At 37.7% G+C, this 27,573-nt stretch overlaps 2 protein-coding genes across 5 annotated transcripts in view; one reads left to right on the plus strand and one right to left on the minus strand.

Moving 5' to 3' along the window:
- PLCL1 (phospholipase C like 1 (inactive)) overlaps nucleotides 1–27,573 on the plus strand; it is a 343,314-nt gene that overhangs the window by 113,750 nt on the left and 201,991 nt on the right. The gene's annotated exons all lie outside the window — the stretch shown is intronic.
- Nucleotides 18,642–27,411, minus strand: LOC113250621 (40S ribosomal protein S25-like). Its single transcript, XM_044381612.3, has one exon. The coding sequence runs from the start codon at nucleotides 19,035–19,037 to the stop codon at nucleotides 18,660–18,662; it is 378 nt and encodes a 125-aa protein (XP_044237547.1). The 5' UTR covers nucleotides 19,038–27,411; the 3' UTR covers nucleotides 18,642–18,659.

The raw sequence follows: 27,573 nt of genomic DNA on the forward strand, positions 1-27,573 counted from the left end.
GTTTTCATGTATATGTTAATCATATTTGGTACTCTCAGTACCACTTTGCCAAGTTGGAATCCTATACCCTAATGTGTTTTTCTAATTATGTTCTCCATCAATGTTATTCAGCTGTAGAAAAGATTGCTTCATAGTTAAAGTTTTTTTAGCATAAAATGCAAATGAAATAAAAGCAGCAACAAACGGCAACTGGCTTACAGGGGTGTTGCAAACTGACCTAAGCCAATGTGTTATCGAGGACTACTGGGTTCTTTTTGATAGATAACAGTTACAGTAGTTAGGGACAGACACGGGTTAGCTTCTCCTCAACACTCCCTCACCAGGTTACAGTGAAAGTAAGACTCAACCAAATTCCATCATACACAGAGACAAGTTTTAGATAAACATTTATTATACAATCTGTTCAACTTGTTGATGGAGTTGCAAGTAGTCAGGGAGGAAAGGCTTTGTCCACATATTATATGACAGCTTTACTCAAGGAAAAAAGACAATATTCTAAGAGCAGGATTCAGTTAACTCCTTCCCAGAATCCTCCAAACTTATGGCTGGACACAGGATTGTTTAGGGATCAGTCTTCAATGCCACCTCGGAGGGTGGAGGTGAAGAGTCTTTCAGGTTCTGATGCTCTTTCCATGCAAGGGTGCAGAGTGTCTCTTAATATTTTTCAACCCATTCATATATGTTGAATGTAATGAATTTTGCCAATGACATTCCATTTTTAACACCCATCACACTAAATAGTAAGCCATTTTTTTTTTGCTTATGAACACTCATTTCTAGCATTCATTATGCTAATTAGTAAACCCTTTAGTTATGACTAGATATAAAGAGATTGGAAGTATTTGTAGTAGCCATTGATTGCGTGGCCTTTCTGATTAAACATTAGCTAACCTTCCCAGGAGTGTGTGTCCCTGATTAAGGTAACTGAAACACTTTAGCTTAAGCTAATTTGCACATTCATAATGTTAAAACATTTGAGAGAAAATTACAACCCTTGTGAAATGAGGTATAAAGAAAAAGGGAAAAGTGAATAAAAGTAAATATCTGATTTATATTTTTGTGCAAAGGCATAGGTCCTATTTGCTGTTGTATTATATTTTTATGTTGACACAGGTCCTCAGCACATGAAAGAGATATTGTGGAATAGATTTATCTTATTTGATAAATATGTATGTCTCAGGGTGACTTATTAAGTTACTTTGTTCAATAAATATTTACTGAGTGCCTACTCTCTCCAGGGGACAGAGATGAAGGGGGCAGTTCTTGCTCTCAGCCCATTTTTACTGGTACAGATAAGGTCATGATGATGGGCAGTAGCTGCGCAATTCCAAGAGGTACCACTTGTTATTTATTTATTTATTTATTTATTTATAAAGATTGCATTTTTTGAGAGAGAGAGAGACACACACACACACAGAGAGCTCAGAGTGTGGGGAGGAGCAGAGGGGGAGGGAGAGGGACAAGCAGACTCCCCGCACAGCCAGGAGCCCAATAGGGGCTCTATCCCAGGACCCTGGAGATGATGGTCTGAGCCAAAGTCAGACGCTTAACTGACTGAGCCGCCTAGGTGCCCCAGGGAGATAGCACTTGTTATAAATGAACAATGGGCCCTGATGTAGTATCTGGGAGGAGCTTCACAGTGGCTGAGCAGGGCTTGTTGTTCCCTCCCAAAGGAACGTGGAACATGACTCATCTTGTTGGAAGTAAGAGTTGGATAAAGGAGCATTTGTTTAAAACATTGTCAGGACATGGAACTCTTCCCAAGGAGCCAAAATACCATTTAGAGTTCCAGAGATCCTGAATTCTTGTTTCGGCTGAACTCCTTAGCTTGCAGCTCAGGTAGGAACGATCCCATCTTCTTAATGAGAGTGAAGTGATTAATAAACTTGGAGCTCATAAGGGGTTTAATCTCTAATCTGCTAACTTTTTTTTTTTAATGTTTGGAAACAATAGTGATTCACATGATTAAAGCTGATCTTAAGGATCATCCAGTAAAAAAAAAAAGTCATGGCAGCTTCAACAATGCAATATAAAATAGCAGGATTTGTATGTATACGATCCCATTTTACAGAAAGCCAAGAGGTCTGAATCATACTTCCTGATCATATTTAAATGGAAAATGAGTTCAGGAGGGATTTTAAGTGTCAAATGTGAAATAACAAGGAGAAATAGTCAGAAGATGCTCTTTCCAGGAACTCTGTGGATACAGGGAAATTTTTGCCTAAACACAAAATTTTACCTTCTAGAAGGAGATTGAAAAGAAAAAAAAAGTCCTGGTGATGGCAGGATACGAAGTGCCCAGTTGAGTGGTGCTGAAGAGCTAAGTAGTGGTGGGTAGAGCATCTTTCTTCTTACCAGCATGGGCTCCTTTCATAGACGTGGCTGGCTGATCCTCGGTGAGGATTTCAGACAGCCTAATATTGATTTCCAGCCCAACAGCATTCAGTGCCATGAGGTGCTGACACCCTCCTTGTGTCTGATAAGGGGGTGATTTCCCCTTCAACTCAAAGCTTCAACTCACATGGCTAGAGCAGTTTGATGGTGCGGAGGCTGGGAGGTATTGAGAGGTCATTCTTTTGCCAGTGACAGTTCCTGAGGTATCTTAGTTGCTGTAATTTTTAGAATTAGCATATGATTTTTCTGAGGACAATGGAGAAATGGCTAAGTTAGTATCAAACAATATAGCAGCTTTAGTTGCTATAGCTGAGGAAACTTGGAGGATAGGTCTATGCTGCTTGTGGTTATATAATTGCTGTGACTTTGAAATGTTGAAACCTTCCTTTGTGCCGAGCATAACATCTTTGAGGCATGGACTGTGCCTCTCTCTACCTTACTTGGTAGCGGTATATTTCCAGGATTAAGATACATTATTTTGACTATTCATCAGTTGTTTGTGGAGATGAATGGTTGTTTCATTCCTGTTTCATAGGTAGTGATAATTTTAAAAATAGTTTTCAAAAGTAAGTGAATTGGTGTTTCAAATGAAATATTTTAAGAACTGGGACAAATAGAAATTGTTTCCAGCTTTTTTTTTTTTTTTTTTAAGATTTTACTTATTTATTTGACAGAGAGAGAGAGAGCACAAGCACAAGCAGGGGGAATGGCAGGCAGGGGAGAAACAGGCTCCCTGCTGAGCAAGGAGCCCAATGTGGGACTCAATTCCAGGACCCTGGGATCATGACCCGAGCTGAAGGCAGATGCTTAATGGACCAAGCCACCCAGGTGCCCCATGTTTCTAGCTTTTTATGTGTTTATTTATTTCTATTTCTATTTTATTTTATTTTTTAAAAAGATTTATTTATTTATTCCAGAAAGAGTGTGAATGCACAAGTTGGCGGAGGGGCAGAAGGAGAAGGAGAGGGAGAATCTCAGGTTGACTCCCCAGTGAGCATGGAACCTAATGTGGGATCTGATCCCATGAGTCATGAGATCATGACCTGAGCAGAAACCAAGAGCCGGATGCTCAACTGACTGAGCCATCCAGGCACTGCTGTTTCTAGCTTTTTAGACTTCTGTTTCTAGGCAGTGTGAATATTCCATAGTGGTTAAGATCACAGGCTTTGGACTCAATCTCCCTGGATTCAAATAGTTGCTCAGTTGCTTACGAACTGTAAATATGGGCAAGTTTCTTAATGTTCCTTAAGTCTCAGTTTCCTAATTTATGGGACAGGGATACAGATAGTACCTACCTTTTAGGGTTGTTGTGAAAAACAAATGAAATAATCCATGCACTCTACTAGGAGTGTCTGGCACAGAGCTGGTGCTCAAAACATACTAACATCATCTTCATCATTATCATCATCACCAGCTGAAGCAGCTTAAACAGGATGAAGTAATAGTTATCAATATAGGAGTGAAGGCCAATTCAAGTTGCATATTAGTTACTGCCCAAAATTAGAGCGAAGGGAAAATCAAGGGTGGACTCTGATACCCAATGCCTAGGAAAATAATTTATGCTAAAAAAGTTATTGCTGAACAGATACTTCACTAAAGAAGATATACAGATGATAATTTAGCATTTGAGAAGATGTTCAAAATCATTTGTCATAAGGGAATTGCAAGTTAAAACAGCAGTATGATACCACTACACTTTTAGAATGGCAAAAATCCCCCCAAAGCCTGACAATACTTAAAAGACTTGCTGTTTATTTTTAGAGAGAGAGAGAGAAAGAGAGCAAGTGGGGGGAGGGGCAGAGGGAGAGGAGCAGAGAGAATCCCAGGCAGACTCCCCACTGAGTGCGGAGCCCCATGCAGGGATCAGTCCCACCACCCATGGGATCGTGACCTGAACCGAAATCATGAGTCCAGCACTCAACCTACTGAGCCACCCAGGCACTCTGAGATAAGTCAATTTAACCTCTACTGGACAACACAGAATTTATAAGTCTATAGACAAGAATTGTTTTGCATCGCAGTTATCTGCAATTTACAGAATTGTAAAATAACACTCATAAAATCGGCATCAGATAACCCAGAGGAGTATTTTCTACTGCATAGTAGAAATGCATAGTTTTCTACTGAAACAGTTTTTTCCCCCTATGGTACATTTATCCTATATACCGTTTGCCATAATGGTATTTCAACATAACTCAAAAATATTGAGGTTATTCTTGGAGGTTCCACCTTCTTTCCAATTCTAAAGTTGTTCCCTTCGTCTTTGAAACCTTTATTCATTGATTCCCTTTACGGTTGTCATTAGTTCTGTTCCAAAATATTTTGGCTCTCTGCCTTTTTGGCACATGGTCAGATTAAATTTCCCATCTCTTTTGAAGTTTGGCATAGCCACGTGACTTGTGATGACCAACGAAATGAGAGAGGAAATGATTTATGTTCCTTCCTGGAAGAAGTTTTAAGAGCTGGTGTCAGATTTGTACATTTCCTTTTCCTCCTTTCATGAGTGAGGAAATATGTGTCTATTTTCCGTATAACTTTTTTTTTTTTTTGAGAGAGAGAGAGAGTGCATGTGGGGGTGGGAGGGTCAGAGGGAGGAGGAGAGAGCAAATCTTAAGCAGGCTCCACACCCAGTGCCCAGACTGACGCGGGGCTTTATCTCACGACCTGTGAGATTATGACCTGAGCCAAAGTCAAGAGTCGGACACTGAGCCACTCAGGTGCCCCTCTTTATACCTTCTGTATGCCTCATTCTCTGAGTGACTGTGAAGAGAAGAGCCCCCTTGATGACCTGTATTAGACTTGTAGCATGAAAGAGAAATAAACTGTCCTTATGTTAAGTCACTAGAAGAAGAATTACAAGTTTTTAAGTTAAATTGCTTGGGTTTGAATCTTGGCCACACCATTTACTAGCTTAATGATCTGAGGGAAGCCCCTTAACCTCTCTATGTTTTAATTTCCTCATGTGTAAAATGAGGATAATAATGTCTATGATGTAAGATCATTGTGATGATTAATTAAGATAATATATGCTATCCTTATGCTAACAACTGGATTCTCGTTTATCCTTTGGTGTTTTTGGTTCTGTAACTCAAAATTTGTTGTTGGTCTCTCAAATTATACTTTTGAGTGTAATATATGAAGCACAATGCTGTTGAGAATAGTACAGCTCTTCCTATAGGGTAGTGTTGCAGAAACAACTTTTCCACCGACTGTCTCAGAATGCTCCCTGGGAGGCTCGCTTATATCATCTTTCCTGCTAGTGCTTTGTATGTTGAGTGGTTTGTGAAACATGAGGAAATTGGACACCACACTCTAGAATGAGATGCTACACCAGTGACAGACAGAGGACAGAGCACCTGAGGAAGACTGAGATTTCTTTCTTGGAATTGAAAATTAGTATTATTTTTCTAGCTCCTGAAATAGTATCCCCAATCTTTTGAAAAATTATTAACAACCAATTGACTGCTTCACTTTCTTGTAACATTTCTGCTAAGTGAAGTAATTGAAATTAATGAAATGATTATAGACTAGAATAAATGTACAATAAAATATGATAAAGTATCTAAGGTTGCTCACATAGGTCATGCATATTCACATTATTGTAGTTATTATGGACAATATTTGGTATAAAAAGATACACCTGCTATCGTCTTGTGCCCTCTAGAAGAATATATATCTCTAAGAGTGTAATGAGTTGGGATATTTTCTATAAATTTCTTGCAGGTACTTTCCAAAATTGGAAGAATATCCAGCATTATTTGCAAGCCAATTTAATGTTCATTGCAAACCAAAGCATATAAGCCCTTTGTATTTTGATTTATGAGCAGTTTAACTTCCCAGCTTAATGAAAAAGGATATAGAAATGAAATGGAAGTTATATTTATGCCTTTGGTATCTAGTAATTATATTTCTTCTGAAAAGTTGGTTTATATTGAACAGTAGCAAATGTCTTAGTCCGTTTGGATGGCTCTAAGAGAATACCATAAACTAGGTGGCTTACAAACAACAGTAATTTACTTCTCACAGTTCTGGAAGCTAGGAAGTCCGAGATCAAGGTGTGGGCAGATTTGATGCCTGGTAAAAGGCAGCTTCCTGGCTCATAGAAAGCAGTCTTCTTGCTATAACCTCATAGGGCAAAGGGATGAGGGAGCTCGTTGGGGCCCCCTTTTTAAAGGGCAATAATCCCATTCATGAGGACTTTGCCCTCTTGACTTGATTGCGTCCCAAAGGCACCACCTACAAATACCATCACATTGGGTGTTAGGTTTCAGCGTATGAATTTTAGGGGGACACTCAGATTATGTGAGGCATCTATCTTTGTTGAGTGTTATAATGGCATGGAAATTATGAAATACAAAAATAAGAGGCACCTTTAGTAATTGGGTAATTGGGGTCCTTTTCAAAGTTTGGGGGTGCAAAAGATTTTAGATGTGGTAAGAATGCCTTGGTTATCAATATTGGCATGCAGAAAACACACTCATATTTAATTCTTACAGATGTAAGCTTCTAATAAAGGCAATTTAATTTAAACAGGTAGAAGTTGAAAATAAAAATATAAGTAGAATTTTAATTTGTTAAACAAACAAATATTCCTTTAGCTTATGCTTTGAAGAATCATACCTGTACTTACCAACCAAGATCTCTCCATTTTTGTCACTTAATTTTTATGCATGCTCCATTCTTGTTCCCACTGTGTACTTTCGATCATACTGTCTTTCCACATGAAATGCACTTCTTGGAGCGTCTAATAGAAGTTGTGTATCTTTTCTAAAATATCAACTGACTTCTCTGGCCTACACTGATCTTAGAATTTCTACAAATGTTGAAGTTGTTATTTTATAATTTAACAGTTATGCAATCTTGCATTATTATCTCTATATTTTAATGTTTCTATATTTTTCCCCCTTTGCATTTGGGCTGTGTGATGTGAGGAAAGCACCCTCTATACAGAATTCTGGGCACCGATAGAGATACCAAGCACAGGATGATGGATAAATTCTTAATTGCTGGGAATTGAAAGCAGTTATATTACAAAGATCTTTTCAGGTGACTCTTCATTGGTATTGACAGTGAAGGGCGCTCTGATATATTCACCTTATAGATTTGAGTCACTTTTGGTTGTAGTAAATTCTAATAACAACAACAAGAGTAGCAGCTAAAATGTATAGAGTGCTTACTCAGCAATGCATTGTGTGATGTATGTGACACATGTCATTCTATTTAGTTCTCACAACAACCCCATGAGCATTGTCAACACTTTATAAACAAGGAAACTGAAGCACAGAGGTCTTATGCTCTTTACTGCAGGTCCCACAGAGCTGAGGCTGATTCCAGAGCCACACTGTCAAGTACTATGCTGACCTGACTGTCACTGTGGGGCAGGCGGCAGCTCAGTTAGACATGCATCTCATTTTGTGGGTCATAAGTAGAAAAATATTCATATTCTGAGGACCTAAGTGGTTGACTGAAAATTCTGAGCACTTACAGATTAAACATTTAGAGTTCCCATAATAATTGGGGATGATCTAGAATTGAACATAGAATAAAGTGAAGGGAATATAAATTTCTAGCTCTGGTTTTCCTACCAATTTGTTGAATAAATTACAGCAGTAGGCCATCCTGACATGTAGCATAAAACAGCTATTTTTAAGGTAGAAAAGTGGCTTATGAATAAAAAGGTTAAGAATCCATCTTGATTTTTCCTGATAAACTTTTGCGAATGGTATATAATTCTTAATAATCTTAATAATTCCTAAAAAATGAATTTACGAATGTACTGGCTAGGAAATTATGAGCAACACATGCAGTTTCTCACACTGAAAACATTTAAGCATTTAGAAAAAAATCTGCAAATATTTGAGTGATAAAGTAGAAAATATAAAATAAATTTTTCACAGTTGTGAAGGATTTGTTTATATGCTATAAAAGTATGTTGGGGAAAGTTTTAAAAATCAGTTGGATGAAAAATTGGTTAGCTTGAATTTCGGGTGGGGTAGCTAAGTTCTAGCCAGTGGATTGCTTAATCAGTCGTCAGCGTTCAGCTTCTGGGAAGAAACTTCTTCCCAAGTGAATACAGTAGACTCCTGGCTTTCCCAGATTTAAATTTTCAGTTTCCAGTATTTGGGAATGGACCTTAAGTTCTGCAGTGTGTTGATTTATAATTCTGTCGAATTGTAAATATGACATTGAGAATGCAAGGCTGGTGTGTTGGAGCCACTCACAGCCAAGGAGAATCTGTACCCGCATCTTTCAAGTGTGTATTTTTTTTTTTAAAGATTTTATTCATTTATTTGAGAGAGTACGAGAGAGAGAGGGAGGACAAGAGCAGGGGCGGGGAAGGAGGGATAGGGAGAAGCAGATTCCCTGCTGAGCAGGGAGCCTGACTCAGGGCTCAATCCCAGGACCCTGAGACCATGACCTGAGCCAAAGGCAGACCCTTAACTGACTGAGCCACCCAGGCGCTCCTCAAGTGTGTATTATATAGAGGAAATCATAGGCTCTTTTGGTATTTTGTAACTACAAAAGCCCAAGGACATCCATCACTAATGGTAAATGGTCTACAAGTTCTACTTAAGTTACAATTTTTTCCATTCACTCACTCACTCTGTCATTCATTCTTTCTCATCCACTCACTGTGACCTCCTCTATGCCTGCAAAACTTCCTGCCAAACCTTTCCCACACCTTTGCCATGAGTCTCTTCTCATTTTGATTTCTCTTCTAACCAATGACTTGATTTTTCTGCTTAGTCTCAAATGCTCTCAAGTATAATATTTAAAGTTGTTTCTTTCATAGCACATCTGTCTTCTTTTCTTCTGTATTCCAAACATGTTCTGAATCAAAGTCAATCTTATTTTGAAGGTCATCTTTCATTGTATTACAAACTGTGTTGTCTGCCTGTTAGGGCTTTTAGTTTGCCTTTGCTTTCTCTCTCATCTTCATGAATCCTGTTTTCTCTTTCATCTTTATGGATCCCTCTTTGCTGCTTGACAACGTGTGTGAACTTCCTGTTCACAGCATGTCAGCAAATAACTTGTCAAACTTCTGTGGGCATTTTGTGATTTTTTCTTTTTTTAACCTCTAAAACCTTACGTGGAGTAAACAGTATCAGGACAACAATGCTACGGAATCCCCAACCAACCCCTGTGGGAGAGGTCAGAGTTGCCTTTGGATCCTGCAAAGAAAACTCAGGAATAAGTGGTGATATCTCATTAGAGAGATTCAGAACATGTCAAGCATAGGCTGAGCCCACTTCTGGATCTTGCACTGCCATTTCACCTTTCCTAAACAAAATAACAGATTTTCATTTTCTGATCCTAGCTTCTTCCTTTAGGACCTTCCCATGTTAACATTCTTCATCTTTTTGGGTAATGTTTCCCAAATGTCAGCCATTCACCATCATGTATTTTATTATAAGCTTTCAAAATCAAATTATAATTAACTTGATATTTTAAAAATTTGTCTAACCTAAATATATTCATATGAAGTTTCTCTTTCTAATCATTACCATAAATAAAAAAAACTCACTGTCAATTGCCATAAATGTAAACAAGATTAAAAGAAAAGTCTTTTTATATATTCTGCTGTTGGCCTGAACAGTTGCTAAACTTGAGCTTATTCTCTTTTTATTGAAAAAGGAGAGCAGGAAGTGTTCTGGCTATCAGTTGCTACAAAACAAACCACCCCAAATTTAGTGGCTTAAAGTAACATTTTATTACTACCTCTCATGGTTTTGTGGGTTGACTTGGGTCATCTGATTGTTCTCATTTAGTGGTCTCTCATGCGGTTTCAGGCAGCAGCTGGGGGAAGAGTCATCTGAAGGTTTGATTGGGCTGGATGTCATGATGGCTGTCTCATTCAGTTGGGCAATAAATGTTGCCTGTTTCCTGAGACTTCTTCTGGGACTGTTTACTGCAGCACTTACACATTGCTTCTTTATGTGGTGTGTCCTTCTCACACATGGCAGCTGGGTTCCAAGAGTAATTGTCCAAAGAGGGCTAGGTGGACACTCTGGGGCTTCTTATGACCAAGTTTCTGAAGTCCCATAACACCTTCATCACTTTCTATTGGTTAAGAAGTCACTAAGGCCAGTTCAGAATCAAGGCGAAAAAATGACAAATCATCTTTAATCTATCACAGCTACTGTTAGATTGGTGTTAAAAGTTGGCACCAAACTTAGATGTTCTCCATGATGTAATCAGGATTAAAAATGAACCAAAAGGGAAATGTCTTTCTCCCTGTATAATTCAATGTTGTTTAATTCTGACTCCATTTATCGCTAAACTCATCTTGGTGCTGCCAATGGCATTGAGCCCCGCCCCAGTGTATTCATCTTCTTCTGTGTGTCTCTTGTCTTTGAGATTTCAAGTATTAATTTGCTGGTGTGTCCTGGCATTCTCATTCTGAGGGTAACCTTCTGCCTTTTGCTAATGCTAGTAATACAAAGAAGAAAGGTAGAAGGCCAAAAGGAGCATTGTAATGAAGAAAATTAGCTTTTTCAAGGCAAACATCCAGATATTATGTAAGTCAGCTTGGAGAGCATCTTTATAAAAATTCTGGAGAAATAGCTATAATGGTTTCTAGATTTACAAACTTCTCTGGCTCATTTGGAAGGACTATTTGGGAGGAGGATTCTCAGTAGACATCTTTCTTCATGGGTCAGACTTCCGATTCAAATGTCTGTGGGTGAAATATTAATATTTTTCCCAGGGTATGGTTCTGTTTCTAAGACAGAATAATTTGAGTACCAACATCTGTGCGTACTATGGAAAACTTAAAGTTGTGCAGTTTGTTGGGAATAATAACCCAAACCAGTGCTTATAATCAGCATTTGTGAAGTTATGGCAAGCTTTGTGAAAATTAATAAACAAATAAGGTGTAGTTTTTTTTTTCACTTTTAGGAAAAGCACATAAAGGGACCTATTTTTTTTGAGAAACGCACAAATTTTAAGCTTAAATTTGGAACCAGAGGTCATTCATACCAATTGATGGTATGAGATTTTTTTGAATTGGTGTAGCTCTATGTCTGCGTCTAGTTATTATGTGCATATATTTCAGCTAAAGATATACAGATTCAGGACCTTCCTTTCATACAAGTGTCAGTTTTTCCTTTCACATTGCTCAATAAACACACTGATTGGTATATTAGTTCATTTTGAACAAGCCATTTTTCTAATTTACATTATTATTCAGCACAAATGGCTTCACCGTCAAGGTTAAATCTCCCTGGCTCTGTACTCAGTGACATTAAGCAAGTAAATGTTTATTTGGTATTAAGCCTTAACTATAAGGAGGTGTTAGGAGCTTCCAGGCAGTTTCTGATACAAAAATTCTCTTGACCCCATTAGATTTTTAAAGAAGCAAGATAGATGCTAGCTGATGCTTGAGATATGTTTTAGATAAATATTTGCGATGTTCTGGGTGGAGTCCAGGCTAACATTATTGTTACTGGTATGGTTTTTAGTTCTGAAGATTCCTGAAATAGATTATTTTTTGAAAGTTGTTAAGCACTGAACGGGAACTCTCTTTTTCTCTCTTAAATTACACCAGATCCTACAGTTTGAAAAGTATTTATGGACACAATATGATGAAGTGTTAATGATGGAAATGTGTCTTTGAACTTTCTTTTTTTGCATGTGTGTTAAATCACTGATGAGTCACTGTCTCTACTTTTGCTTAATTTCAAGTTTAAATTCATTCATGAACATGATATTTATAAAGAGTTGTTAATAGCTTAGATGTTACAACAGTAAATGGAGTAAAGGACCCACAGTTGTGTACACATCTGGGTACAATAACAAAAAAATAAATATACCTAGAAAAGTATCTGGAGAAAATACACCAGCACGTCCATAGTCATTGTCTTAATATATCTAAATGATATCTTTCCCCTTTGGTGATGTTTTTTCTTTATGCTTTTCTTTTAATTTTTTTTTAAAAGATTTTCTTTATTTATTCGACAGGATAGAGACAGCCAGCGGGAGAGGGAACACAAGCAGGGGGAGTGGGAGAGGAAGAAGCAGGCTCCTAGCGGAGGAGCCTGATGTGGGGCTCGATCCCATAACGCCGGGATCATGCCCTGAGCCAAAGGCAGACGCTTAACCGCTGTGCCACCCAGGCGCCCCGCTTTTCTTTTAATTTTAACTTTTCTGAAAGGAGAACATTTTAGCATGGGCATGTGTCAAATAACTAAATGAGATACTATAATTGCTAATGTTTGTTCTTCATCTTAATTCTTAGTTTTAAAATTAGGTTCATGAATAAATAAAGAAAAAGTTTCTAAGTCAGTCATTTTCTGGCTTCATTTGTGCCATAGTGACATTTATTATACATACTTCCCTCCTTTTAGTTTTATACATTTATATTAGTGGTTTTATAAACACTCCAGGGGGAAACAGCTCAACTTCCAGGTGATGAGGCAGTATGTTCCTCTACTGGTGAATGGAGATGCTTCTCCTCTTTTACTCTTAGCTCTGTGGCCAGGAAGACCCCCATTTTTTACTTGGAAATGATGCACCTCTGTTATTAGCAGACTAACAGATGTGGCCTGGGCCATTTCTATGACTCAAGTGACTCATTGGGATCCTCAGTAAAAATTCCTTCTCTTAATCTTGTCAGCTTTCAGGAGCTTCAGAAGTTTAGGTAGAAGGGATGTGAGTGATTGAAGGATATTTTATAGGAATAATCAAAGGCTGAGCATTTTATATGTTTTGATTCTGGAGTAGAGGATGGGAAAGCTATGCATTTGGATTCTGGGCAGATGGAAATTCTCACGAAAAACCATGGAAAAGGTAAAAACAGTGCCTAAGTAATTAGCAAAATAAATGATGCAGAAAACTTTTTCCGTGTGCTTTTTCCATCTTTGTTTCTCATTCTTTGACTTTTATCATCTTTCATCCTTTCTCTAGTCGATCATGTGAGGCTACAGAATAATGGAAAAAAGAGAAAACAATATACCTAATGTCAGTCCATTTACCGAATCAAACTTATTGCCTTAAGTTGTTCTTTTGCTATTTTTGTCCTGTAATAAACATGTCTCATTGAGTAAGAGAGAAGAGGAGGTCATTCCCAGGGGGTGAATCTGCATGGAAGAGTGTGCAGTAATTTGTGCAAATGACTACTAGTCATAGAACTTCTGGAATAAAGAAAAATTCATTACTACTGCTTTAGGTAAAAGCGGCAAAAGTAGTTGAAAGCAGTTTGAAATGGAATATGTGCCACTTGGGTTCTTTTAACCAGATCACACCTTTATAAAGAGAAGATAGTGGCCTTTCAGCATATAGGACTTACCACATATCCCAACCTCATATTTTAAAGAGATGCTTTTGAGAATTATCAGTCAAGGAGAATCTTCAATTACTACATTGCTTTAAGAAACCATACAATTTTGGTTGTTAGAAACACGACTCCAACAGATGTGTTCTTCACAAAATAGAATACATGCAAACTCTGTGACTGAACTAAACCTAGATATTTTGCAGTTGAGCTATTTGGTGAGGTATCTTGAGAAAAAGATATTTGGATTCTTTTATATTTAATGACTTTGTGTGAAAATTAAGGGGTTAAAAATAAAATGAAATAGCTGAGTCTTTTATTTTCCTTCCTAATAGTTTATTGTGTAAAGAGACTTTCTTTTCCTACTATGCTTTATCCTTTGATAATTTTCATTTCCTTGCAAGCTTAGAAAAAGTGACATATGTTCATAGATCTGTAGTTTATCAATATGTATCAACGGCTGTTTGTATCAGTGGCCAGGCCTGCCGAGCTACAAAGTACTGACATAGAAACTTCTGAGTTCTGTAATCTAGTAGGTCATCTGCCTCCATAATTTTTAGAGAACATTTTGCACTGCCTGGACACGTTTTGAGGGGTGTTTGCCATTTTATTAATTGCATTTGTAGCTCATAGAAATTCTTATAAAAGGAGAAGGATGAGTAAAGTTCTTCAGAGTTTTTTTGTTCTATCTGGGAAGGGTTTATTTGGTTTATTGTATCTTCTATTATTTCCTTTTCTATAGAGATAGTCTGCTGAATTATGTAGAAAGTTACTCTTTATGATATTCACGCTTTATTCCGTATCAAAGCTCTGAGAGAGCAGATGCTATGATATCAGGGTTATGAGGGACAGGTTGACTGGAGATTGGCAGGGAAGGTAAGTGAGGGCTTAGGGCTAAGCCACATTCTGTGCTTGTTCTCTTAAATTTCACATGGATGACTGGAATGAAAATAAGGGCCACCTTGACAGGTAAATGAAAGTGGGTGGTGTCTCAGAAGGGAAGGTACAGACTTGGCAGTGTCTGTTGCCAGCAGCAATAGGCTCTCATTGTCCCTATAAAAGTGTTTAGATCAGGCCTGTGGAAGTCATTTTCGTTCTATTCTTCCCTGTTGCCCCAGTCACTGCAAAGCAGTAGTCTGGAGTGGTTGCTGTAATTTATACTACTCAGAGGATATTTTATTTTTTTAAAGAGGATAAAGTCATTAACCTGGACTAGAAGAATTACAGGGGCTCAGCTGTTGCTTATAAGGCTCAGCAACTTATAAGGCTGGTCCTTAATGACGTTACTAATCTCTCCACCCAAATGCCACCCATTTTTTCCCCTTTCATGGCAGAAGCTACAAGTACCTTTAGACAAATGGCCCTAGTGAAGTTTGTCTTCCTGTTTCGAGATGGCCTTACTGAGTATGTTTTTAGGGGTATTAGAATGGACTTCTTGCCCTCCTCCAACTAACCTACCTACCAACCAACTAGCAAACCAACTCACCAACTGAACTTTTTACCACGGGACAGAGCCCTTTATTCCCAGGTTTAAAGCCACTATGAGGTACAAACGACTATGGTAAAATTCTCTGTTGAATGTTTCTATTACTACAGGGTCAGTTGAACAAGGCAGGGAACATGGAGAAGTTAAAGATGTTCGGGGAAGTTACCGAAACTACAGGGCTGTGGTCACTTTACATGTATATTCCCAATTTTGCTTATGCCTGGACTGTTAAATATCCTTCATAGAACAAAACTGGGCTATTTCAGAATAAATTCTCTTGAATGGTGAGTGAGTAAGACATGTGTGACTAAAGGATTCAAAATATTTCTAAGTTCTTTGTTTTAGGCTTCTGGGAGCTTCCCCACACTTCTCTGTTTGCTGCTCATATTGACCGCAGGGCCCTTCAACAGTAACGCATTACACAGAGTCACAATCTGATGAGATGTGGCTAGTTTCAGTGCTCTGGTCCTGTGGAAGGGGGTTGTGCTGAGAATATGGGTATTTTCTTTAGCTTGTGATGGTTTAGGAATTGCTATCCTGAGGCAGCTCTCTGCCACACCAGACACAGTTATTTTTCATTTCTAGATACTTTTGTCTTTCTTGATAATTCACTATTTATGTGTGTGTGTGTGTGTGCGCACGTGCGTGTGCAGAAAGGTGTTTTTAATATAGTTTAATTCAAGAACTATTCCCTGGTCACCTATTATGATTAAGACACTGTTCTAGGCACTGCAGGGATTTGGAGTGAGGCATAGAGACTGTGGCCTTGAGTTAATATTAAAGTGGGGTGAGGAGATGGAGTTCGGAATGGTGAAGAAATCGAAGACAGCATTTTAAGCATTTTGCTGCATTAAAAGAAAGGGAAGAGCCCCTCTGCTAGGGAAGATATCCTGATTTGCTCAGGTCTGCTGGTTTTGTTTTGTTTTCTCCTTCTCCTTCTTTGGTGAGGCTTAGGATCAATGTATAAAAAGTGAGAAATTAATAAAGGAACTATTTTAAAGTACCTGCTCCTGGGCATAAAGCACGTATGAGTGGAGCAGTTACTAGCCATTTAAAGGGCTTGCCCTTGACTTAAAAGAGAACTTTTAAAAAATTCAGTGAATGGGGTGGACACCATTTCTTAGCTGATTCTTAATTATTCAGGAGCTCATTATCCACTTGGGGAATTATCTAAGTTGCCCTCTTTTACTCCTCCTTTTATTTTTGCCTCTCATCTGATCTTTGTGTCCTTTTTATATATTAATTCCTCCATAGCTGGTAGGAAGCAGAATAAAAAGATTAATTGCAAACCTTTAGGTAGATTGGTTAGGAAAAGGCTCTGATGTTTGGGCAAAATGAGGGTAATTGGTGAATTGCCTATTTGTTCTGGTTCGTTATCATCATGGATAATGATTGATGGAAACCAATGGAACTGGGCCTGCTGAATGACTTAAAATCAAGGCGTAAGTGGAAGAAGGTTCTTGATGTTCATAGTTTTTCTTTACTTTATACATTGTTCCAGTAGCCTGCATTATATAATGATTCTGTAAAGTCTTTGTGCTTTTTTTTTTTTTTGGTACAGTATTTAAATTTCAGAGTCTAAAATAAACTTCCTGGAAGAGTAAGCTGGGTTAAAATGGTTATAGCTGCAAGGGTACTTGCTGTGAGATGCTTCCAGAAATCTGTAGGGCAAATATGAGAGTATTTTGGCTCTAATGCACCTTAGCCAATTAGAGTTTACGGCAGCTGTCGTTCAATACTAGTGGCCTGTAGTTAAAAGATGAATACTTTAAAATGAATGTGTTTATTGTTCCTTCTCTCATCTCAAGGTAAGTGATTTGGCTTGCCAGCAGGTGTATTTTTGTTAGGATCCCTTCTAGGATATAAATGGACAGGAAGTGGTCTTCCAAGGGATTTCTTTCTTCAGCTCTTTTAAAAGTAGTGTTAGCAAGGGATAATAAGATAAAATGCCTAATGGATCCCTGAACCCACTTTCAATGAGTTCATGGAAGTTTATAAATGTGCAGCTGGGGAGTGTTCTTTAGAGCCAGGAATATTACTGTTCATGCTTTTGACTTTGTGAAGGCAGCATATGCACATCCACAACACCTTTCCTATAACCACAGCAATCAAGTCGGAAAGTTTTCTCTCTCTTTCTCATATTCAAAAGCACTACTGAAATGACTGATCTAATTTGAATGAGTACTTTTAGATAAAAGAGGCATAAGTTAAAATTGTGACCTCTGGATAAAATTTTGTAAAGCCCTTTTCTCTCCTTGTCTTACCTCCTTTACCAGCTCCTTTTACAGATTGCTGTCATCAAGCAACCTATGATGTTCTCTGCCATTTTGGCATCTAAATATTGCAGAGACTGTTTGGATAAGGGCATGTTAGAAATAAACTTTCGACATAGAATTTTGAAAACACACATAAAATATACACAATTACAATGAAAGATTAAATAGAAATCAATCAATGTTTGATATAAGGATTAAAGAATTTATTAAAGTCAATTAGCCCCAAAGGGAAGAGGCTGTAAAATAAAACCAATAGAAAGATCAAAAGAATTATGATTTTTCCTTGTGGAGGAATGATCAACTTGGTGCCCTATACTGTTCCCTAAGAATTTAGGGTGGTATTTGGATGGCTGTGCTTGTTTTGCACTCCGTACTGGGGATGAGTTGGGCAATGATTCCAAGGCTCATGATGAATAGAGAAGTTACTTTCAAATTACCTCTGGAACAAACTTGTTTGAATTTCAGACTCATCCCTTCAATTCTGATGTGACAGCTCCATGTTTATGTCTCACAGATATCTCAAATTTTACATGTTTCAATTTCTTAATCTTCCCCTAGAAATATGCTTCTCTTCTGTTCTTCATAAGTAAATAATGCCTCTATCTTCTTAGAACCTTGGGAGCCATCTTTGACGACTCCCTCCACATTTAGTGCATCATCAGTTCACCTTGATTGTACTTCCAAAGAGTACCTTTTTATTTAAAAGTTTTTATTTAAATTCCAGTTAGTTGGGCACCTGGGTGGCTCAGTGGATTAAGCGACTGCCTTTGGCTCAGGTCATGATCCCGGGGTCCTGGCATCAAGTCCCACATCGGGCTCCCCTGCTCTGTAGGGAGCCTGCTTCTCCCTCTCCCTCTGCCTGCCACTCCCCCTGCTTGTGCTCTCTCTCTTTCTCTCTCTGTCAAATAAATAAAATATTTTTTAAAAAATTCCAGTTAGTTAACATGCAGTGTAATATTAGTTTTAGGTGTATAATATCATGATTCAACATTTCTGTACAACATTTGGTGCTCATCACAAGTGCACTCCTTAATCCCCATCACCTAGTAACCCATCACCCCAAAGTATACCTTTATTCCACCAACTTCCCAACCCCACCTCCAAGCCAACAACTCCTGAGCCTGGACTTCTGTAGTAACTTCCTAACTGATTTAATAACTTCCATGTTTTACTTTTATTAAAAAATTTAATGAAGTTTTATTTTTCAAAATGTACAGTTGGTGGGATCTGTTCATGCATCTTCACCAGCAGCTGGGGCATCTCCACCCTTGGTGTTTTTGGTGTAAATTACTTGAGTTCTGTGCTTTGAAACCAGTTTGATAAGTCCTTCACTAAGGAGCTCCTGAAGGGCTGCCCTGGCCAGGGGACCTTGAATCTTTAATCTCTCAGAAACAACAGCTAGGCTTATAAGCTTATAGTTGGGAATTTCCTTGTAGAGTTTATCACATGTTGGTTTGTTAAACAAGACCAGGTTATTGATCGCGTCCTGAACTTTGTCTTTGGACCACTTCTTCTTTTTGGCCTTGCCCCCAGGTTTGTTCACTGGGTCCTTGTCTTTTTTGGCTGATTTTCTGGCATTTTTCTTCTTCTTGTCCTTGGGTGGTATCATGAAGCTCAGACAGCAGTGGCCACCCCTGCAACCTTGCTAAGATGTCAGACAAAAAAAAAAGCTAACTTCCATGTTTTTCTTTCTTCAAACTCTTCTCCACACAATGGTTACAACTGGGATAAGCCACACCACTGTAATGTGGTGTCTCCAAAATAGAGTATTTCAACCAATATAGACATTTAATTCTCTCCCAAGTAATATTTAATCTAGGTGGGAGTTTTCAGCTAATGGTCTGTTCTACTATTGTCAAAACATGGTTTCTATTTTGGACCCCAGACTCTACTTGTTACTATCTTCCAGCAGCAGGTAGGAGGGAGAGGGCCAGGGGAACACATACCTTGTTCTTTTAGGGAGACTCTTTAGGAGCTTGGAGTATAAATAGATATAAGAATATTTGAAAACTATCTGTGGATGATAGGAAACAAATATATCACTCCCATAAGGAAAAAATATTCACCTTCTGCTGATGGTGTTGGAAACAGAGGAAAGAAAGAGAGTCTTTCTTGTGGGAGTTCTTAACTACATGGAACAAAGTCCTCAATAAAATTAAAAACTTAATTTTCAATTCCATTTCTTGGTTATATTCACTAAATAGCTTTAGTGGAGAGGTGTTACAAAGTGTGAGTGGCTGCCCTTTCAAGTTAACATCAAGTAGAGAATAGGTGAAGTCAGACTTTAGGATACCTAAAGCTATGGCCTTAACCCTGGGTGCTGATCCCTGGTACATCCGTGCCTATGAAATCAGAATTCTGGGGATGGGCGCTGTATTAGTTCACTAGGACTGCCATAACAAAGCATCATAGTCTAGGTGGCTCACAATTGTTTGTTTATTTCCTATGATTTATCTTCTCATGATTCTGAAGGCCAGAAGTCAGAGATCAAGGTGTCTGAGGGTTCGTTTCTTCTGAGGCCTCTCTTCTTGGCTTGTAGATGGTAGTCCTTTCTTTCCTGTTCCTTCACATGGTTTTGCCTCTGTACCTGTCTGTACCTAATCTCCTCTTTCTAATTTTCTTCCCTATTTTTATAAGGCTTAGGGCCCACCCCCATGACCTCATTTAAAAAATTTTTTTTATTTTTTTTAATTTTAATGTTTTTTTATTATATTATGTTAGTCACCATACAGTACATCCCTGGTTTCTGATGTAAAGTTCGATGATTCATTAGCTGCGTATAACACCCAGTGCACCATGCAATACGTGCCTTCCTTACTACCCATCACCAGTCTGTCCCATTCCCCCACCCCCTCCCCTCTGAAGCTCTCAGTTTGTTTCCCATAGTCCATAGTCTCTCATGCTTCATTCCCCCTCTGATTACCCCCCCTTTCTTTATCCCTTTCTTCCCCTACCGATCTTCCTAGTTCTTATGTTCCATAGATGAGAGAAATCATATGATAGTTGTCTTTCTCTGCTTGACTTATTTCACTTAGCATTATCTCCTCCAGTGCCGTCCATGTTGCAGCAAATGTTGAGAACTCATTCTTTCTGATAGCTGAGTAATATTACATTGTATATATGGACCACATCTTCTAATCCAAAACTGGCTCCATTAGAATCCCCTGGGTAGCTTTAAAAAAGTCAAAAACACCAATACTTAGGCAAATCAAACCCTCTGAGGGTTTGATTTGATTTGATTTAATTTGATTTGATCTGTGTGGGATGGGGTATTGTTAGTTTCTAAAAGCTCCCTGGTGACTTAAATATATGGCCAGGTTTGAACCCCACTGTCCTAAGGGTTGTATTTCTTAACTGTGTAAATGCAAGTATATTTCTTATCTTTCTCTAAATTTTTTCTTTGAAAATTCATAAAAAACACAGCTCCTTTATTATGAAAGATATAAATTCAACAAAGTAGTATTCAGGTCTAAAAAAAGAGCTAAATACTTCTAAGGTGGTATAGTTTCAAATGTCAAGCATGAGGTTTGCAATATAGTTTTGCATTAGACTTACTGTGTCTTTCTGCTTAATGAAAATAAATCTAAGCAACTTGGGCATAATACTCAGAAAGCCAATGAAGTTAGGTAACTGACACTTTAATGATTAAGTTGACTAAAATGTCATAACTTTTAGTGAGGAATTATTTTAAATGTAACTTTTTTTAAACTTTATTCTTTTTTAGATCACAGAATTTCCCTTTCCGCAAATGCAAAGTTTATTTAAATTTTTTTTATTATTGAAGTATAATTGACATACAACGTTGTATTAGTTTCAGGTGTACAACATAGTGATTTGACAATTCTGTACCTTGCTCAAAGCTCTCCACGATAAGTGCAGTCACCATCTATCTCCATACAACATTATTAAAATATTATTGACTATATTCCCAATGCTGTACTTTTCATCTCTGTGACTTATTTATTGTATAACTGGAAGTTTGTACCTCTTAATCCCTTTTACCTATTTCTAGTGAGGAAATTTCTTGATTAAAGAAATGATGTGTTTTGGCTTTCAGAAGGAGGCTGGATTTTCCTTTCCAGATGATATCAAAATCTGATAGAAATCCATTGATTTAATCAGGCCAATTTCTGTGTTTTGAAGTGAAGCCACTTATCTGGCATTTTTCATTACAGCTTGACAACAGCTGGCTGCTTCCCAGAATGCACTACTGTGACAGAGATTATTTTATGAAGTCATGGATCAGCTGCCTTTGTAACTTGCTTTAATTGATTATGTGTACATTACTTTACTCTCTGGGCTTAAAAGAAGGCTGCACTTGGGTGAGGAAACAGTATTATTGTTTCAATGATAAAAGACCATTTCTATCGTGCTATGTTACACTGTCTTTCCCATTGCACCTTAATAATATTTTTGGTTTCAGTTTTTTTTGAAAGCTGTTTTTAAGTACTGTAATTTCCATTTTGACTGAATTATGTAGCTTTAGAAGCAGTATTTAAGATCACAAAAACATCATTTGAACTATATAAATATACTGTTCCAGGAGCAGAGTTGATTTTTATTTGTCCTTTCTGTTGATTTCTGACAGAGATCTGAGGAAGTGAGCTTTTAAGTAAAACAAAACAAACAAACAAAAAAACCCCAATTATCATTATAAATGTGCAGTACGTAGTCACTTTCTAAAGTTTTGGGGTACCCATGTCTTGCTGGAACTACAAGAATTCCAAGGGCTGACATTAAACTAGACCTAAGGATATCAATAAGAATAGATACCTCATTTAAGAACACTTAAGAGTGCAGAAATTCACAAGCAAAGACCCCAAACTGAGGAACCAAAGAGTATGTTTTTTGTTTTTTGTTTTTTTATTCAAACTGAGGCCTGACCTGGGATACAAGTGTCCACGTAGAGTGAGGTAGTGCTTTTCTCAAGGAAGGGAGCTACTTTTGGTTAAAAATTGACTGAATAAAAAAGAATGAGAAATGAGGTTTTGTGTTTCAGTTTTAATCATTTTCCCCATGGAACCAGGAAGTGAGATTTGGTCAGCAACTCAACGCTGCTGTAATTCTCAGTTGTTGTATGGATTATTAGCCCTCACGGTTCTATTTTCTCTCTCTCTGCCTTTTGCTGATGGAGGAAATACAAAAACCTCATAGATATGGCTCTTGGCAAACATTTGCACTTTGGTTCACTTGTGCCTTTAATACTGTTTTATCTGTATCTTGGGGATCACCATCCAGTGGCTTCCAGACTTAACTACTCATAAAGATGTCTTGGGACACCTTTAAAAATTGATCCCTCAGTTTCATCCTGGACCTATTGAATCAGAGTTTCTGAGGATGAGAATGTGGAATCTTTGTTTGACCCTCTCCTGGGTGATTCTTGGTGTGGCCAGTTTTTCGCTGGTCCAGGAATGGTCTTTGGGGACTCGTAGTCGTCCGTTCTTGGAAAATGATTGTTCTCAATTCCTTCCACTCTTCTAAGTTTCCAGTTGTAACTGTCTCCTCAGAAGATGACTGGGTTCTTCCTTTCACTCGAAAGTAAGGTGATTCTGAAAATACCCCTCATGTTCCCTTTTGGTTATCTCAGAAACATGTCTCTAGTTACCATCTTGCTTTGATATTCACAGGAAAGGGCTCCCTGATCAAAAAGTAAACTCTACTTTTGCTTTTCATTTTATCCATTTTCATCTTTTTTTAAAAATTAATTTATTTATTTGATAGAGAGAGGGAGTGCAGAGCAGGAGGAGGGGGAGGGGCAGAGGGAGAGGGATAAGCAGACTCCCCGCTGAGCAGGGACCCAAAAGCCAGGCTGGAGAGCATGACCTGAGCTGAAGTCAAACGCTTAACCAACTGAGCAATGCAGGTGCCCCTATCCATTTTCGTCTTTAATTTCCCTTCATACCACCATCTAACATTTTTTTCCTTTCCTTTCCTTTCCTTTCCTTTCCTTTCCTTTCCTTTCCTTTCCTTTCCTTTCCTTTCCTTCCCTTCCCTTCCCTTCCCTTCCCTTCCCTTCCCTTCCCTTCCCTTCCCTTCCCTTCCCTTTTCTTTTCTCTTTCTTTCTTTTTAATAATATTTTTTATTATATTATGTTAGTCACCATACAGTACGTCCCTGTTTTTTGATGTAAAGTTCCATGATTCATTAGTTGCGTATAACCATGCAATATGTGCCCTCCTTACTACCCATCACCAGCCTATTCCATTCCTTTCTTCAATTGCATCATTTATCTTTGCCTTTGAACAACACAGATTTCCCCTATCTGGAAAATTCTTCCCCCCATAACACCTGATACCATTGAGTTTCTCAGTCTTTTCCCCACCAAAATTCCAGAAAGAACAATGTATTTCTTCCTTACCATTAAGCTTTGGGGCTCTTGTTTTTACCACTCTAAACCTCCCCCCTCAGTAATTTCCTCTAATTATGAAATCAATTTCCTTTTCTAGAAGTTAGATTGGCATTTCAAAGCAGGAAATAAAAAGTATGAAGAAAACTATAAAGAGAAAAATTTTTTCCATCTTCTTTAGAAAACAAAATTGGAAATACAAAAAGGATACATAAATTTGATCTATTATGAACATTTGATGAATAGTATGGTTGTCCTAATAAAGATTCTGGCCTCCCCCAAAAGCTAAGATCAGAAGATGAATCTTCCTAATTTATCCTTGACATAGTTATCACAAGTACTCTTGTCTAATGATCCATAACTACGGCTTTGACTATAGTACCTGATGATGGATACTCAGTTTACTGCAAGATGTTTTAAACAGATCTCTCCCAATTTGGAAATTTGTCTTGTTGCAATGCAGGAATCCCATTATTACTAGAAGTCTCAGAATAATTGCCACATTCTCTGGAGTTGCCCATAATTTATGAAGTATTTTATTTTTCTTTATTCCTTTTTTTCTTAATTATTTAAATTAAAAAATTATGGTGACAGTATTATATGAAAATTATTAAGTCAAATATTTTTATAGAGCAAATGACAAAAAACAATATTCTTTTTTCTCTTCTCTTACTGCCTTCTTTCACTTACTAGCAGAACCACTTCAATATTTTTAGCCATTTATTCTGGTATTTACTTCCTTATTTGAAAATAATATGCCTCTTGATTAATCATTTTTACTTTCTATTAGGCTATATGAGGATCTTTACTTACTTATACCTCCTCTTTAAGTTCAAAATCCCACAGAAATTGCTGTTATTTCCAAGCCTGCCCTGATTTGAAATGTGTATACTACAAAACTGCACTAAATAATTTGGTTTATGTAGTAAAGTAAAAAACTTTACTTCCTCCTTATATAACTTATTATGTCTAAATTTTTAGTAACATCTTTTCCCAGTATCTTCTTATGACTATGTCAGTGCTTTCCACAGTGGAGTGATCTCCTATGTGACTGCATCTCTTTTCTTATTTTTGTTATTTTTAGCTGGAGTTAATAATTGCCTCATTTTTTCCCCTTTAATGTTCTTGGAATGCTATGTCTTCCAATATCCTCTAACAGTTCTGCAAAATATCCCCCAATACAGTATTCTGTATGCTCAAGCAGCCAGATAATTTACCAACTCCCTTTTTTTCCCTGCTTCTTAGAGTCCTCTGCCTCCTGCCCCAGTGTGCACTGTGTTCACAGGGTCTGAGGCACAGCTGTCACTCAGGGAGGGCCCACTGCCTCTCTCCTTGTTTTCTAAATGCACGTCCTCTTCCTTTTTAGTTTATTTTTTGGTTTTGGTAATGCATAACTTGTAGTGGCTTCTTGAAAAAGTGTGTTTGGGAAATGAATTTTTTGACTTTGCATGTCCAAGTGGACTAATTCACTGCAGGATGATCAGATGAGTTAGCTAGATCTTTTGTTGAGGGGCCTACCCACCCACAAAATATCATTATACATAAATCTTTTCTCTTGGGCAGTTTTGTTTCGCCAGAGAAGGATCCTCAATCTCTTGACAAGGGGAATGCAACTTGAAGGCATTCTCTGTGAGCATTGTACAGATTTTCACATATTACACTCGTTTTCAGCATTGTACCTTTCACTTGCCCTCTTAAGTGACTGCTGTGCCTGAGTCTGAAACCCCCGTCATTTGCTTTCTCTGGAAAATAAACCTCAGATTTCTTGTGGATGCTGACGGTTAGGACTTGGGAGCTGTGGTGGGCTGGTAAATATTTAACAACTAGCTCTCTAAAAAAAAATCAAAACAAAACAGAACTCTGATTTGTAGCATTTGCCACCTTTTCCAAATATTCACACCATAGTTGATTTCAAGCTACCAATGTGAGGTCACTGCAGAGTTCACTCTTGCAAGCTGGTACAAACCAGCTGCAGCCCACCAGTGACTGAAAGAGTCTAAAAATCCCTTCATTTTAGCAATTGCCCTTACTTTCGTCTTCCAAAGTACCCAGCATCTCCATTTCGTAAGCATTTCCAGGGGCAAATTGGCTTGCTTCTTGTAGTCATTGGCTTGACTTTTCTCCTCTCTGCTAAAATGTTCCCTCCATCTGCTTTCCATCTTCAAATGTTGGATTATAGTCACTTCTTCATTTCACCAAAGTTGTAGTTTGTGTTTTTGTTTCCTGTCGTCTTTGTGGTTTCAGAATTTTGAGAGCAGAAGGGAGCAAAAATGCCTTTATGTTGCCCTCATGAAACCAGAAGTTCTACTCATTTTTCTAAATAAAAGCTAGAGTTACAAAATGACACCTGTTGTTGTTAATACTATTTTGAATAATATTGTCTAAATCTTTAGAAACCTAACTTATAGCATAAGATGCTGAGAAGGAATTTTTGACTTTGCTATATAGACCAGATTATTCAGTGCAGCTCTGTAGTACATACATTTCAGATCAGGGCATGCTTGGAAATTACAGTAATTTGTGGTAAGATTTTAAACTTAAAAGATGTGAAGCAATGTGGGTTAGGGGAGATATAGATCAAGTGTTGAGTTACCTTGTGTTGGACCCTCATAGGTCCTTTATCAGATAATTGTAGCCAAAGGTAATATTGAGCTCTAAGGAAGGTGGTTCTGGGGGGAGGTTGGGTGAGGGTGGGGATGGGTGTATATAGATTCAATTTTCAGATTAGAAATACAGAATTAGAAACATAGAATGTCCTAATAAAATGTGTATACCTTTTAGATGTTAATAGCAAAAACATCCTGTTGTTTTTTCTATTTTGTGGTCACCAATGATCTGCAAGACAGGATAACATAGTGGTTAAGGCATAGAATTCGCAGTGCTTCTGCGTCCGAGTGTGAATCTGCCAGATGCTAGTCACGGGACTTTGAACAAGTTTCTTCATCTCTTGGTGCCTCTGTATTCTCATCTGTAAAATTAAGATAAGAATAGAATCTCCTCCTAGGCTTGTTTTGAGGATTAAGTAAGTTAACGTATTTAAGGCACTTAGAGCGTGTGAAGCATAGTAAGTGCTTGATAAACAGTAGTTATTGTCACTCTTGCAATTAGCACTAGTGATAACCAAATTTGCATTGGTTAATACTTGTCTACTTAGTTATTAAAATATACGTCAGTATACATTAATGCCACATTAAAGTCATAATGCAGACATGTTTTATTGGAATCTGTTGTTGTGTGTGATCCATAGTTCTTTTGTAGCTTCATAGCCCTTCCAATAATTTAATAGAAATTCAGCACCAACTATGTACAGTTTTACTGTGCTAAATGCTGAGGTTATAAAGTTTCCCAAATGGACTTATTATTCGGACAAAAAAAATAGTATTAGAACCTTTCTTCATTCTTTTAAAAAATTTTTAAATTTATAAAAAGATTTTATTTATTTATTTGAGAGAGAGAGAGAGAGCGTGAGTGGTGGAGAGGAGCAAAGGGAGAGGGAGAAGCAGGCTTAGGGCTTGATTCCAGGACCCTGAGATCATGACAAAAGCCAAAGACTGAGCCACCCAGATGCCCCAGAACCTTTCCTCATTCTTCACTCAAAATTAACTCCAGATGGATCAAAGAGTTAAACCTAAAAAAAAAAAAAGAGCCACAGAAGTACAGATAGGAGGTATAGGTGAATATTTCAATGTATTTGATGTAGAGGAAGCTTTTCTATTTATTGACATGAAATCAGAAACATTAACACAAAAGATGTGTACATTTTACTAAATAAAAATTTGAGTTGTGACTGAGGGAGGAG

Source organism: Ursus arctos, unplaced genomic scaffold (assembly GCF_023065955.2).
Source record: "Ursus arctos isolate Adak ecotype North America unplaced genomic scaffold, UrsArc2.0 scaffold_1, whole genome shotgun sequence".
Taxonomy (NCBI): domain Eukaryota; kingdom Metazoa; phylum Chordata; class Mammalia; order Carnivora; family Ursidae; genus Ursus; species Ursus arctos.

What these genes read in the sequence shown, in the direction of transcription:
- LOC113250621 (XM_044381612.3), bottom strand. Translation starts at nt 19,037, where the DNA reads ATGATACCACCCAAGGACAAGAAGAAGAAAAATGCCAGAAAATCAGCC.